This window comes from Ichthyophthirius multifiliis, assembly GCF_000220395.1.
Source record: "Ichthyophthirius multifiliis unplaced genomic scaffold scaff_1120509249555, whole genome shotgun sequence".
Classification (NCBI taxonomy): Eukaryota; Ciliophora; class Oligohymenophorea; order Hymenostomatida; genus Ichthyophthirius; species Ichthyophthirius multifiliis.
The window spans coordinates 1,965-16,820 of NW_004087610.1; the positions used below are offsets into that span (position 1 = coordinate 1,965).

Below are 14,856 nucleotides of genomic sequence, written 5' to 3' on the forward strand. Positions count from 1 at the left end.
TTTATTTTTAAAACGCCTATTAGTATTTTTACATTTCATTTTCATGTTATTCTACAATAATTTTTTAATTTTTTTCTATAAATTAAGTTTCTTCTTTCATTTTATTTAATAAATATTATTCTAATTATCTTGATTATTCTTATTATAACAATGTATTATTTTTTTCTTATTTTATAGCCTATACATATATATATTTATAAATCATTTACATTATTTTTATTAAAATAATATATTTACTTCCGAATAATATTTTGATTTTTCAATTTCCATTTTAAGTTCATCTTATATACTATTAACTTTACCTTCTAGTCTTTCCTTTTCTTTTAAAATTTATTCAATTAATTATTAGTTTACTCCACTATAAAAGTTCTCTTTTATTTCTTCAAATACCCTTTTTAATAATAAATTTCTTTCTTTTAATTCTTCTATTGATTTATCATATGTTTATGGTAGAACAGATTTTTAAATAATTTCTTCACCTTTTTAAAAAAATTAATTTTTTTATTATTTTAAATTAATACATTATTTAAGTTCTTTTAAAATTTAAGTTTTATCTTAACTATTATTATCTGTTTAATTTAAGTCCATATATTAAATGCCTAAAAAACTACCTTTAATACTTTATCTTTCTATACTTTTTTTTTAATTAATTATTATAATGTTTAATTGTCTTTGCCTATGTTTCCCTTTTTATCTTATACCTCTTATGATTTCTAATCGTTTTATATATGTTATTCTAACTCGATTTATTCGATTTTTCTTCTTAATAATTTATAATTAGCACTTGCTTCATTTATTACTATTTCTAAATTATCAATGTGTGTTTTTTGTACTTTATTTAATTCTATAAGAAGTGTTTCTTTTCCATATTCTATTATTTATTTCCATTCTAAAGTTGAAATAGTTCTCGAAAGTGTTTAATTAATAATATGGGAACTATAATATATATATATGTATATATTAAATAAAAAAAAAGATATGTATTTACTTAAATAATTCTTTTTTTAATAGAATAATCATTAAATCTCTCGAAATGTGATGCTTTTGATGAAATTTATCTAATTTAGAAGGAAAAAGAGTTATTTTTTCTAACATTTATTTTTAATTTAACGAATTATTAATATTTCCTTTTGTTTATTTTAACAATGTTTCCATTTTAGTAAATGTGTGTTTTTTTCCTTAATTTTGATTTCCCTCTTGTTCTTAATTTTCATCAAATAAATTGTTAAAATCTACTCCTAATTGTTAAATTTTTTTCTATTAATCTGACCATTATAAAACATAATTCTTATATATTTAAAAATATAAAATAAAAAATTTAAAATATAAATAAATATATATATATATAAATATATATATATATATTTTTTTATATATATATTATTTATATATATATATAGATTTATTTTATAATTATTTACATCAAGTGTTAAACTTGTTGAATTTTTGAAATATTCTGAATAAGATATTTCTTAGAAATTAAATTTTTTTTTTAAATAATCTTCTATATTTAGTTTACCTTTATTTATTTTAAACAATTTTATAAATAATAATTTTGTTTTTTTATTTAACTATTTGTAGTTTTTTCTTAAATCATTTTACTAATTTACTTTTCATATTTACATAAAGTTTCTATAAGAGAAGTTACTTATTTTTATAAAACTTCAGTTTAAAACAGATTATATTCATTTTTAGATTTTTATTCAGTATAAGATTATTCAATTTATTATTTCTAATATCTAATATCCATCATTTTTTTTTCTTGTTCATTTAATTCTTTTTTTAAAATAATAATTTCCTTCTATAAATTTCTACATAATTTATTCTTTTCTTAATATCTTTTTCTAAAATCAGAACTTGTACCTCTATATTATCCTGTATTATTATTATCCTTTTAACTACTATTTAAAAAAGCATTCTATTAATTACCCCCATTATCCTATTATCTTTTACCACTAAAAATACTTGGTTAATTATTTCCTCCTTATTAATCTACAAAGCTTTCATCTAGATCCGATTCATCTCCATTATCATTATTAATACTATTATTTTATTCCGTATTACTACCTTCACTATCATTATTATTGATAATATCTTCTAGATTTTTAATAAAAGATCCTCCATTGTTATTATTTTTTATTTCCTCCTTTAATTTCTGCACCATTTTTTTCCATTTATCATTCTATTCTTTACTTTTAGCTAATTCTCCTTTAAGTTATTCAATAAGCACCTTCATTTATTCATTAGACAATATAATGTTTATCTTGACATTATTTTTTATAGTTTTAGCCCTTGTAGCGAATTTCAGAGTACTTATTTATTCCTCATGTTGACTAGAATGTGGAGATATAGCGGCTATAAGTGATGTTTTAAAGTTTCCTCCTAGACTCTCTTATAATATTCGAGTTAGTTTAGAATCTCTATAAGGTATATGGTCAGCTCCGGAAGTTAAAGCATGAATAACATTCCCTAAACATGACAATGAAAGGTTTATTTTTTTTGCTTCTTCTAACATTTCACCCCAGGCTTGTGTTTTGGCGATTTTCTCACACCCAGCTAAGTCTACTAGGTTCATTTTTCCGGTTTTTAATTACCCATTAGGGCATTTTTGGTTTACATTTATTGTAAAAATAGTATGAGATCGGGAAGAATACTCATTCATTCGTGTTTCTCGAGTCTATTTGCTTGAATATCCTAAATTTATGGCATCTAGTATATCTTATTCACTTTCTACAGTTATATTGGTAAGTCCTTGTACATATAAACCACCTTCTTTTGCATTTTCTTTTATTTTCAAATTCTATTTATTCGTATTAAGTAAATCAAATAATTACTCTTTATATATTTCTAACATACTACAAGTAATTGAAAATTCAATATCAGTACTTTAATTTACATATTAAAAAATTTAATTACTTACTCGAGGAATTATTCCCTTTTATTATTAATCGTTTACATTTCCGAACATTGTGTGTGTCTTACCAGAGCCAGTAGCTCCATAGGCAAAAATAGTACCATTATAACCTAATAGGACATCATTGACCATTTCTCTTCCTACATCTTCATATATTTCAGACTTTTGTGTTTATTATTAATATATAAATATATATATATATATATATATATATATATATATATATATATATATATATATATACATATATAAATATATATATTATTTAGTTTATTTTCATATTTTTATTTATTTACACTTTTTTTTTTATTTTTTTTACTTATTAAGAAGCCGGTGGATATACTTTATCGAGTGTAAAGATAGTTTTTTCTGGCATAACTTATACTGATTTTAAATCTGGGAACCTTAAGTTTTCATTACCACATCCATTTTAATTAAATTCTATTTCCATTTTATTTAAAGGACGTACTCTGATAAAAGTCCTAACATTAGATGATTATTTAACAGGTTATTATAATTAAGATAATATTTATTTAGAATTATTATCAGAATCATTCTAGTTTTACTATTGAGATAAAATTTAAGAATTTTACATTGAATCGTTCACATTATTTTATTTTATAGCACTTGAACTTGGTTAGTTTTTTAAAGGAGAATTTGTTAGGTATTTTTTATTACTGTTAATTTCTTGGATTTCAGACATGTTTTATTCGAATTCTTGTAATTTTAAAGGTTATACATTAGTAATAGAAAATCCTTTTTAGTATAATTTGCTCGTTAAATATGTTTTTCGATCTTAAGTTTTTAAAGATGTCATTATTTGTTTTTATTTTGGAGTTAATGGGTTTTATTATTATATTACAGTTAGGGATGGCTCTGTTTATTAAAAAAGAAAGCAATGGTTATAAATTTAATTTAATTTAAATTTTTTATTTTTTGCTTTTTTTTTATGTATAATTTTTGTTTTTTTTTTTTAATTTTTATTTTATTAATTATTAATATTAATTAATAATCTGAATTTTAATTTTAGTTTCTAAAAGCTTTTTAAATTTATTGATTTTTTTATATTTTAGTTATGCTTTTAATTTTATAAATTTTATATATATATTATTATCTTTATATATATATATATCAAATATATATATTATTAATGATCATAGTTTATATTATATAAAAATATGCTAATTTTCTTTAAAAAATAAATAATTTATCTATATTTATTTTAAACAGTTTTATTTTTAAACTAAAATAAGAAAATAATAATTTATACAAAATAATATTATATTAAAAAAAAAAATAATAAAAAATATAATAAAATCATAAATATGTTTTAAAAAATACCATAATAAATTATAAATAATAACAATAATTTATTTATAAAAAAATACTCAATTAATTTATTTTATATAATTAATTATAAAAAATTATTTTTTTTTAAAAAAAAAAGTAAAATATTAAAATCAATAATAATTATATATAACAAACTTCAATATAAAATTAACAAAAAAATGAAATAAACATAATAATAAAAAATTAAAGAAACATCAATATATTGACAAAAATTATAATTAATATAATTTTAAATATAAAACTTTAAATTTCAATTAGAATTATTACTCAATAAATAATTTAAAGTGTCCTATATATAATTTGAATTAAATAATAAATTAATAATGAATTTAATAACTATCCATTTAGTTTATTATAAATCCATAATAATTTATAATATTAAAAATTTAATAAATAAATTATGCTGAAAATTTTCTGTAATAAAATCAGTAATTTATAACCTAAATAAACTTATTAGACATATATAATGATTTTGAACATTTCGTAGAAATTTTATATACAATATTTTATCTTTTTTTTTGAATATGTAAAACTCAATATTAATAAATAATTGCCCTTTTTTTTTTTTTACTACTTATTTTTACTTGCTGAATATGTGAAAAAATATATGTTTAGTAAAAATTAAATAAAAATTTAAAAAAATATTTATATATATTAACAAAAATAATATTTTAAAATTGGTAAAATAAATTGAATAAAATTAATTTAGTTAATTATAAGGCAAAAACTTATAATAATATGTTATAACTTATTATAAAACAAGTAAATACTATTAAAAGATTAAAGTAAAATTAATATTTATTAAATTTTTGTAATAAATAGATTAATAAGAATTTATATAAAAAAATCTAAAAATAATGTTTTTAATCTTTAAATGAATAAAAAAAGATTAATATTTTTTAAAATTTGTAGAAAACAAAAGAATCAAAAAATAAAAATTAAAAATGATAAATAGAAAATATTTATATAGAAAGATATAAGAATATATAAAAAAAAATTATATATATAATAATAAATTAAAATAATTAAAAAAAAAATTAAATATTGCTAAATATTTTAAAAAATATAAATTATAATTATTTAAATTATATTATAGTAAATATAAATCAAATTAAAAGAAAAAAATATTAATTATTAAAGTAAAAAAATATATTAAATATTAATTTAAAATAATTAAAAATAATTTTTTTTTTTATATATATAAATGTAAAAATAAAATATTTAATATAGTTATATAATCTAATATAAACATATAAATATATAAAAATATAAATATATAAATATATAAAATGTATATATATTTACATTTATAATTATATATATATTTTTTTATATTTATATTTTTATTTTTATTATATTTTTACATTTAAATTTTTTATTAATATAATTTAAATTTAATTTTTTTTATATTTCCTTTTTCTTTGTTTTTTTTATTATTCAAAAATTTAAAGACTGATGATTTTTTTTTTTCATTTTTTATTTTTTAGCATTATTAAAAAATTTTCATTAAAAATATATTTTCTAAAATTTTTTATTAAATTAATAATAATTAAATATAAATTAATATATTAAATTGTTTACTAATAATATTATTAAATATATTTTATATTTATAAATTATTTAATATAATTAATATTTTGTTTTTTAAATAAAATATTTATATTATTTATAAAATATTCTTATTAATGAAATATTATATATATATATATATATATATCTTATATATTTTATATTAAATAAATATTTAATTATTAATTATTTATATTTTTTTATAAACCAATTTTTTTTTTTTTATTTTTTAAATTATAAATCCTTTGTAGATAATATAATACTTAAATACCTATAAAGATAATAAATAACTAGCCTTTTTTTATCTTATTATTTAATGATTTTTATATATAAATATTTATTATTAATACAAACATTATTATTTAAATACTCCTTTTAAGGTACACAATATAAATAATATAATATTAATAAATAATAATATAAAAAAAAAACATATAAGGCACCATAAAACAAGGAAAAATTCCAATCCAAAATACTATAGCAAATAAAAATAATAATGCTGACTACACATTTTAATTTATTCCCGAAACAACCGTTCCATCTGGCGGTATTTTACAAATATAATTTCCTTCCTAATATAATCCGGGTTTAGGAATAGTAGCATTATCAAATATTTGCGACCGCCCCTGCACAATAACTGATAATACAGTAACCTTTGAATTTTCTGAAGAAATATTAGGCAATATAGAAATTTAAGTTTCCATATATTAAGTATTAAACCCCTCCATAACAGGCGGTACAGGTAGTTTTTATGTCCGAACATACAAAGGAGTGAATTTGTTTGATGAAAACCTTATTTTTGGAGAACTTGGAATAGCTGGGGATATAAATACTTTAATTTCAACAACTGTAAAAGTGGATTCCTCTGGAACATAGGCCGCAGGAGAATCGACTAAATACAATTTCGCGTTTAAAACAGATTAAGATATCCCCATGAGCTCATACATAGAGTTATGGATCCCTTCTCGAGCAGGTAACTACCTTAGTTCAGATTCTCCTTACGATTTTGAAATTTCTGATAACCCTTCATGCTCTACCTACCCTATTAATGGCATAAATATTAAAGCTTAGATATAATGCGAGAAAGTCAAGGGAAAATAGATAATTTAAATCACAGGACTTCTTGCAGATTTGAAAGCAGGGTCAGATGTTGGTATTAGTGTTTCGATGACTAATCCAAAAATTTCTCTTTTTACAAATGATGCGTATTAGAATGAAAGATTTAGAATTGTAGTGTTTCGTATCGGTACAAAAGTGGTTTATGGATGGAGTAATCCTATAAATGGATTTTAAATTACAACGGGAAAAATGCAATATGTGAGATTTTATAAAAAACTAAATAATGCAGTTGAGGCTAAAGGAAAAATCATTGATTATTATCTCAAAATACTGCCCAAAAATCCATTACCTAAAGGATCTTTATTATAAATAAAATTTCCTTCTCCCAATTTTTTTTTTTAAAAAGGTATAATTTTACAATTATATATATATATATATATATATATATATATATATATATATATTTAGATGTTGATTAAAAATCCTCTTTTTAAATTCTTTATGGGCTAGAAGATGATACATCAAGTAATAATTCTATTTTAGAAGATTTCAGTTCAAGCGGTGATACTATATAATTATCAAATTATGCAGAATGTCTTATTCCTACAGAAATAGCCTTTTTTTTAAGAATATAACTACCTGATTTATAAGGAAAAACAAATCCTATTGTAATATCCACATTTACGGATTCTTCCAAAAATGTAATCATAGATATGGATTCTACTTAAGCTTTTACAACTGTATTAGATATAAACTCATCAAATTTATAAATATTATCTAATAATATGGGGCCAGAAAGATATTATTAAGCGAATTCATAAATAAAGTTTTCTTATAATTTCACCCCTTCAGCTCTATTGATAGGTTCGACAATATATCAATTAACATTTCCTGAATAATTTACAATAAAAACAATAATACTACGTAATTTTTTATTATATATATAAAATATAAAAATAAAAATATATATATATACAAATATATATATATATATATATATATATATATATATTAATATATATATAAAGCATCATATTGCTCCATTTAATAACAAGGAGTTTCTTTTGAATCTTTCCGATGTAAAAAGTAAGATCAAATAATATATTATTATTAAAAAGCGAACAACTTACTTTCTAATGGCGTCTTAGCATCAATGCAATTATAATTTGGAGCAAATACATTCATAGACTCTCCGATTTACGAGGGTGTATTTTTAATTGATGTCGCAATATTTTAACCAGATGGTTTTACTTACGTTTAAAGTTTTAGTTTAGTAGTAATCATATATCCAGAACCTATTTAAAGAATAAAAACTCTTTAATATATGAATTTTAACAACCCAGATTTAGTGTCAATTCGAAGTGGTATAATTGAAATTGAATTAAAGACCTAATCATTGAAATTAATCGAAGGTAAACCTAAATTAAAACCCACAGACCCTTAAGGGTATATTGATGTGGTATTTGTTGATAATTATGATAATTTTCCGGACGTTTCAGTATATAAAGTAGGCGATAGTTTTCCTTGTAAAAACATAGAGGGTATTTTCCCCCTTATAAACTAGTAAATAAACTGTGTTTTATTAGAAGACTATGATATAAATCCTAGTTATGGTACAATATCTGCAACAAAACGGAAGATAGTAAGAATGTAAAATTTCAAAGAAATAGGTATAAACTCATTAATAAAATTCCATTTAGTGAATATTTTAAATCCTAGACCATCTGCATCACCCGCTATATCAGATGATGGGACTATACGAGTACTATTAAAAACTAAAACAAACAGAAGGGAAAAAATAATTAATATTTCAGATCTCTTGACTGTTAAATATAAGACTATGGCAGCCTCAAGCCCTCCTAGTTTAAGTAATAAAGACTATATTAAATTCTATCCTTAAAAACCTATATAATAAGAATGGTTTGCTTTAATTTTCTTCCTAGATTTAACTCTAGTATTAGAAGTTGGAGACAAATTTATCATTTAACTTACTAATATAGTTGATTTAGGTTTTTTTCCAGAAAATGAAAGCATTACAGTAGAAATAGCCGCTTAAAATATTAATTCAATTACTAATCCATATATTTAAACAGGCACTTATATATAAAAAGCAGTATTTTATAATGATTTAAATTGGCTACTTTTAGAAATTATAAATGTAGACAAAACCACAAACAATCTAACTGGGAATCTAGTAGTAATCCTAAAAAATTTAATATGGCCTCGATATTATTTAAAATTCGATAAAATTATATATAAATATCTACCAGTAGACTCATCGAAAGTTCAATCATCTAATATATCTTAAGTTTCAGTTGGAAACCAACCCCTTTCCCCTTCATACGCAGAATTTGTAAAAGTGGAAATTCTCGTCCCTTTCAAAGCCCCGAACTAGCCTGGAGTTTATTTCGAAATTATATGCACGCCTTCAGTAGATCATCCTGATAATTTCCGTCTTTTATTAACTTTCGATTCTAATTATAAACTAACATCAAGTATTCCAAAACCTATTTTTTCAATTCCTTAATTAAAACCTTTTGATAAAACTTAGATTAAATATAATTTCTATAACTCATACACAGTAGAATTCACTAATATAGCTTTTCACCCTAAATACGCCCCTTTTAAAATAATTTGTGAAGGCATCAAAAATCCTAATTAAAACCCAACTACAACTTCTCTGAATTGGAAAATTTAAACTTATGTAGATTCATTTATAGAAAATGAAACATAAACTGTATATAATAAAATAATAAATAAATGTAAGATAAATATAAAAAATTAAAATATATATATATATATATATATATATATATATATATATATATATACATTCTAATATATATATATATTATATTTTATTAATAGGGGAAAGTGATCCTATAGATGGTGCTTTTACGTTCGGTGATCCTTTTTCTCCTGATATAATAATATATTAAGGGATTAATGCTTTTCCTAGAAATGCAATAGAAAAATCTATTTATACTATTTCCTTTATCCCTTCTTAATCTTTTCTTAAAAAAACTATTATAGAAGTTTAATTTCCTTCGTCAGATTACCCTATTCTACCTAATCCTCCTATATGTTCTCTTTCTGGTGGTCTCTCCACTATGGAAAGTTGTATTTTAAAAAATGCTGATACATATTAAATTATAACAGACACTTAATATGATTCCGGAGTTATTTATTTTTCAATTAAAAATATTTAAAATCCCCTTTTACCTAAGACTACTTAACCTTTTTCAATTAAAATTATCTATGACGGCACTATAATTAACGACACAGACTCTTCCTCAACAATAAATCGTACAATTGTCATCAAAAACCCCACAAACAGACTAACATGTTCCATATAATCTTTTATCCCTAAAAATGAGGCTGAAAAGTCCACTTATACTTTCAACATTCTTCCCACCACTGCCCTAACCTCTAAAAGCTTAATCTATATAGAATTCCCTCAAAACTATGACCAAAATCTCGGCCGAGAAACCCTAAAATGTACATCAATACAAGGTCTTAATAAAGAAATAGGCTGTTCAATAAAATAAAGGATAATAACTCTTTTTGGAATTACCAAATATACCCCATCCCCTTCAAATCATATAATATTAGCAATTTCGGGAATTATAAACCCAAATTTGATTCCTCCTCCTGCAGTTTTGGGATTTTTTAAAGTCGGAACTTATAATATTTACGATGATTTTTTTATCGATTTTAAATCGGATATTCCTGCCCAAAACACACTCTAGGCCCCTACTTGGTTAAATATGAAATAAATGAAATCTTCGAACTAATATATTAGAGTAAACGCGGATTATGAAATGCTCTTCTATATAGGAACCGGTAATGATAAATTACCATCTTATTAAAGTAATAAAGGAGAAATTAAAGTCTAGTTTCCCCAATAATATGACATTTTATAAAATTTAAATGGAGCTTGTAGTTCTGATAAAATACTTTCAGCTGATATTAAATGCTAGTTTAAGGAAAACGAAGTCTAGGTATGGGGAAAAGATGCAATTGAAGGCCAAGAAATTAAATTAGTTGTTTAAAATGTTCCAAATCCAATAGAAGAAGGATATATAGACAGTATAGTAATTAAAACTTTCGATGGGACAATTTAAAAAATTATATAGAAAACTTTCCTTAATTTAGATCCTACGAACCTTTCTTTTACAGTACCAGGGCCAATTATTACTGTAAATGAAGATTAAACTATTATATTAGAAAGAGGAACTGTAAGTAAACCTATTAAGGTTGGAGTGGAATATCCCTGTGCTTAGAATTTAACACTAACAGCTACATTTTCATAAATAGGAATTGATATTATACCTGAAAAAATATCACTTAATGTAGGCGATTTATATGCATAATTCTAAGTTACGGTTGCAGAAAATTATAATGGAGGTTTATAATATATATTTATTAATAATAAATTAAATATAACAAAAAAATAGGAATATATTATATATATTGGTAAATATAAGTTGAAACAAATAAAGACTAAAAGTCGGAACCATTATTATATACATTAATAAAAAAAACATAAATTTAAGTAAATAATTAAAATTTTATAATATATATCAATTATATACATAAATAGATTACATCTAATAAAAATATACGTATAGATATAAATACATTATAAGAAATCCCCAAAAACGGCTGGTCTTTGCCCAATTTAGTCTAAACAGATTACGCTCCAAATGAATAAGTTGAAATATAATTAAGTTTTGCAGAAACATATAGTGGAATTAGTTTATCAACTTATAAATTAACACTTACTAATAAAATATCTGGTTTGTATTTTTATTTAAATTGCACTTAAAACAGTATTATTGAAAAAGGAAAAATTAACCTAAATTTATAAGGAAAAAATAAAGATGTATATATACTAAGTAGGACAACTTTAGATTTTATAATAATAAACGAAATAACAGAAATGCCTTTAATAACAGATTTAATCAATACATAAACTAGCTAGACAAAAATAGATCTAAATATAGGAACATCGGAAGTTTCTTAAGTTTTTTTCATGTTAGCTTTAAAAGGAACTAATGTTCCAAAAATTGAAGATGTACTTTATTAAAATAAGCCGCCTGTAGAAACCACTAGATCAGTCTATGGTAGTGCAATTATAGGAAAAACTAATAAGGGAATAGTAAAAATTAATAACTTGGAGGCTTAAGTAATATATGCAGTTTATGCTTATGCAGTCAATAGGGGTGGAAAATGGAGTGAATTGAAAACTTTTGAATTTCAAACATAAAATAGATATCCAGCAGCTGATTTTACATTATAATTTAATTAAGCATATTTAAATTAAGCAGAAAAAGATACTATTAAAAAATCTATAGCTTTTATTTTAAGTTTGAATAATAAATAGTAATAAAAATAATAATAAATAAATAATTATATATATATATATATATATATTTAAATATATATATTTTATATATATATTTATATATATACATTTATTCTTTTAATAGAGTAATAGAAAAAAAGTATAACTTATAATTTTCAAGTTTAATTAGAAATTTATACTCGTAAACTACTTTTTTATATCTGTAAATATTTTCAAATCCATTAACAGAAAATTTCCCCCCTCCTATAAAAATAATAGAATACTTAAAAAAATATTAAATAAACAATCTTTCCTAAAGAATAAATAATTTAGATTTAAACTATTAAATTCCTTCATCAAATTTCACTTTTTATAATGTTTCTCTTTTAGAATCTCCTACAATAGTAGATACTTAAACAAATTAAGTTACGATTTAAATTTCTCTAAATAATTATGGCTGGGTTTTCATGACTGCAGCTAAAACTAATTATGATAAAGGTAAACCTAAAAATTAATAGATCTTTTGGGGATATAATTAAACAAATTATATTGTACCGTCTAACAATTTAGAAATCGAAATACCTTATAAAAAATATAATTAAACAATAATTAATCTTGAAGAAAATACATAATATAATATATATATGGTAATAGGTAACATACATCCAGGATATCCTGATCTAAATAATGATGATTAAATTTAACTTATTGACGCAAAAACATTCTTTGTACCGAAAAGTTAAAAAAAAAAAATATATAAAAATATATATTTATATATATAAATATATTAAATATATTTGTATATTTTATTTTCATTAATATATTTTATAGTACCTAATTTAGATCTTTATGGAAATTTTTTAGTGTTTATTTTAAGTAATATTATTATTTATAATATTTTAATCTGAATTTTAATTTTTTTAGTTTATATTTATATTTTTTTCAAAAATTATATAAATTATAGTATTTTAAATTTTTCGTTTTATTCTTTTTTTTTTATTTAATTTATATATAATTAAAGAAAATAATATATTATTTTAAAAAAAAAATTAAATATATTAATTATGTTAAATACTTATGATTATGATATTATTTTTTTTATGTGAAAAATATAAATAAAGTATAAAATTACAATTAATTTTAATTCAATTTCTTTAATTACTCTATTAAAAAATAATTAAATATATTGTTTCACTTAAATTAAGAAAATATTATGATTTAATAAATTTTTTATTTTAAAATTTGTTTATATTCAAATAAAAAGGATTTTATAAAAATAAAAAACAATATTAATATTTAATTAATATATAACATAATAAAAACTAAAAAAAATATCTTATTTCTTAATTAATAATATATTATATATATTTATATAAATATGTATATATTTTTTTATATATATATATATACATATCTTAATAATAATAAAAAAGTAAGTAAAAAAAATAATTAAATATTTACTAAAATCTTTATATAAGATTAAAAATCACAATTAATAAATAATTAAAAATAAAAATATTAATAAAAGAATGATTTTCAAATATTTATATAAATATAAATAGAACCTTCATTTTAATATAAAAATCTAAGCTTAAGATTTTTTAATTTCATTTATTAAATTATATATATTTGTATTTTTTATCATAAAATATATATTTTTTTAATGAATATAATTTTGCATTTAAATTTAACTATTTAAATATATAATATAACTTAATTTTAAACATGTTCTAGATGATGAAATAAAATTGCATATTTTTTTAAATATTTTTAATAAAAACATATTTTGGCAGCTAAAATAATAAAAATAAATATCTATAATGCTAAAATAAAAATTATGATATAAATTAAGTAAAAAAAAAAAGTTAAAAAAAAAAAAAAAGAAAAAAGAAAAATTAAAAATGAGAAATATATTAATAATTAAATATAAATAATAATAATAAAAAAAAAAATTAATAATAAAAAATAAAAAAAAAAAATATATTATAAAATTTGTAAAGAATAAAATATAAAAAAAATATCTTAAGTTATAAATATTAATAATTATTTATATAAATCAAATAAGTATAAATAATTTTATTTTTATTATAATATATATATATGACTATTATATATAAAATAATTATTAGATATTAACTAATTTAAATTTATATATTTAATAAAAGAATTTTAATTATGTATAATAAAATAATATAAATATATAATATTTAAAAATTTTAGATAATTTATATTAATTAAATTCATTCGAAAAATTATTATTATTATTATTTTTATTATTATTATTAATATTATTATTAATATTATTATTATTATATATATTATCATTATAATTATTTATTTATATTTTATTTTAAGATTAATTTCTTGTCGTAATATAATTATAAATTATATTTCCATCATTATTTTATTTTTACATACTTTAAACATTATTTTCTTCATATAAAAGTATTTTTTTTTTTTTTCTATTATTCTATAAACAACAACAACAATTCATAATTAATTTTTTTACAGACTATATAATTTAAATTCCAATACTAGAATTAAATCCATAAAAAATTGAATTTAAAAATCCATTAAGTGCACACAAAATAAAACTAATTTAATGCCATGTATAATC

General features: G+C 19.5%; 2 protein-coding genes across 2 annotated transcripts, besides 36 other annotated features; one reads left to right on the forward strand and one right to left on the reverse strand. All coding sequences in view use genetic code 6, as the record gives it.

The window, feature by feature from the left end:
* Nucleotides 1–237: 237 nt before the first annotated feature.
* Nucleotides 238–3,858, reverse strand: IMG5_011590 (kinesin motor domain protein; the record flags this gene model as incomplete). The annotated part of the gene is made up of 6 exons (XM_004039690.1): nt 3,234–3,858; nt 1,573–3,076; nt 1,422–1,519; nt 989–1,287; nt 561–936; nt 238–479 (listed from the first exon to the last, which is right to left on the reverse strand). Coding segments are annotated over exons 1-6 (3,017 nt in total), but the record flags the coding sequence as incomplete, so codon positions are not given.
* Nucleotides 1,295–1,334: a microsatellite.
* Nucleotides 1,324–1,399: a microsatellite.
* Nucleotides 3,095–3,176: a microsatellite.
* Nucleotides 3,173–3,227: a microsatellite.
* A 559-nt stretch (nt 3,859–4,417) lies between the features above and the next one.
* Nucleotides 4,418–4,464: a microsatellite.
* A 782-nt stretch (nt 4,465–5,246) lies between these two features.
* Nucleotides 5,247–5,283: a microsatellite.
* A 78-nt stretch (nt 5,284–5,361) lies between these two features.
* Nucleotides 5,362–5,416: a microsatellite.
* Nucleotides 5,409–5,450: a microsatellite.
* An 18-nt stretch (nt 5,451–5,468) lies between these two features.
* IMG5_011600 (hypothetical protein) lies at nt 5,469–13,147 on the forward strand (the record flags this gene model as incomplete). The annotated part of the gene is made up of 7 exons (XM_004039691.1): nt 5,469–5,493; nt 6,273–7,298; nt 7,361–7,816; nt 7,921–9,654; nt 9,779–11,299; nt 11,350–12,277; nt 12,385–13,147. The coding sequence occupies 7 exons, from the start codon at nt 5,469–5,471 to the stop codon at nt 13,145–13,147; spliced, it is 6,453 nt and encodes a 2,150-aa protein (XP_004039739.1).
* Nucleotides 5,507–5,553: a microsatellite.
* Nucleotides 5,557–5,621: a microsatellite.
* Nucleotides 5,561–5,624: a microsatellite.
* Nucleotides 5,578–5,609: a microsatellite.
* Nucleotides 5,578–5,627: a microsatellite.
* Nucleotides 5,589–5,672: a microsatellite.
* Nucleotides 5,600–5,633: a microsatellite.
* Nucleotides 5,611–5,674: a microsatellite.
* Nucleotides 5,800–5,838: a microsatellite.
* Nucleotides 5,800–5,839: a microsatellite.
* Nucleotides 5,805–5,887: a microsatellite.
* Nucleotides 5,848–5,902: a microsatellite.
* Nucleotides 7,314–7,356: a microsatellite.
* Nucleotides 7,829–7,919: a microsatellite.
* Nucleotides 7,855–7,917: a microsatellite.
* Nucleotides 9,679–9,749: a microsatellite.
* Nucleotides 12,306–12,366: a microsatellite.
* Nucleotides 12,306–12,373: a microsatellite.
* Nucleotides 12,990–13,036: a microsatellite.
* A 445-nt stretch (nt 13,148–13,592) lies between the features above and the next one.
* Nucleotides 13,593–13,653: a microsatellite.
* Nucleotides 13,599–13,647: a microsatellite.
* Nucleotides 13,654–14,083: 430 nt separating the features above from the next.
* Nucleotides 14,084–14,205: a microsatellite.
* Nucleotides 14,089–14,134: a microsatellite.
* Nucleotides 14,093–14,134: a microsatellite.
* Nucleotides 14,139–14,182: a microsatellite.
* Nucleotides 14,169–14,231: a microsatellite.
* Nucleotides 14,171–14,214: a microsatellite.
* A 259-nt stretch (nt 14,232–14,490) lies between the features above and the next one.
* Nucleotides 14,491–14,574: a microsatellite.
* The last annotated feature ends 282 nt before the right edge of the window (nt 14,575–14,856 follow it).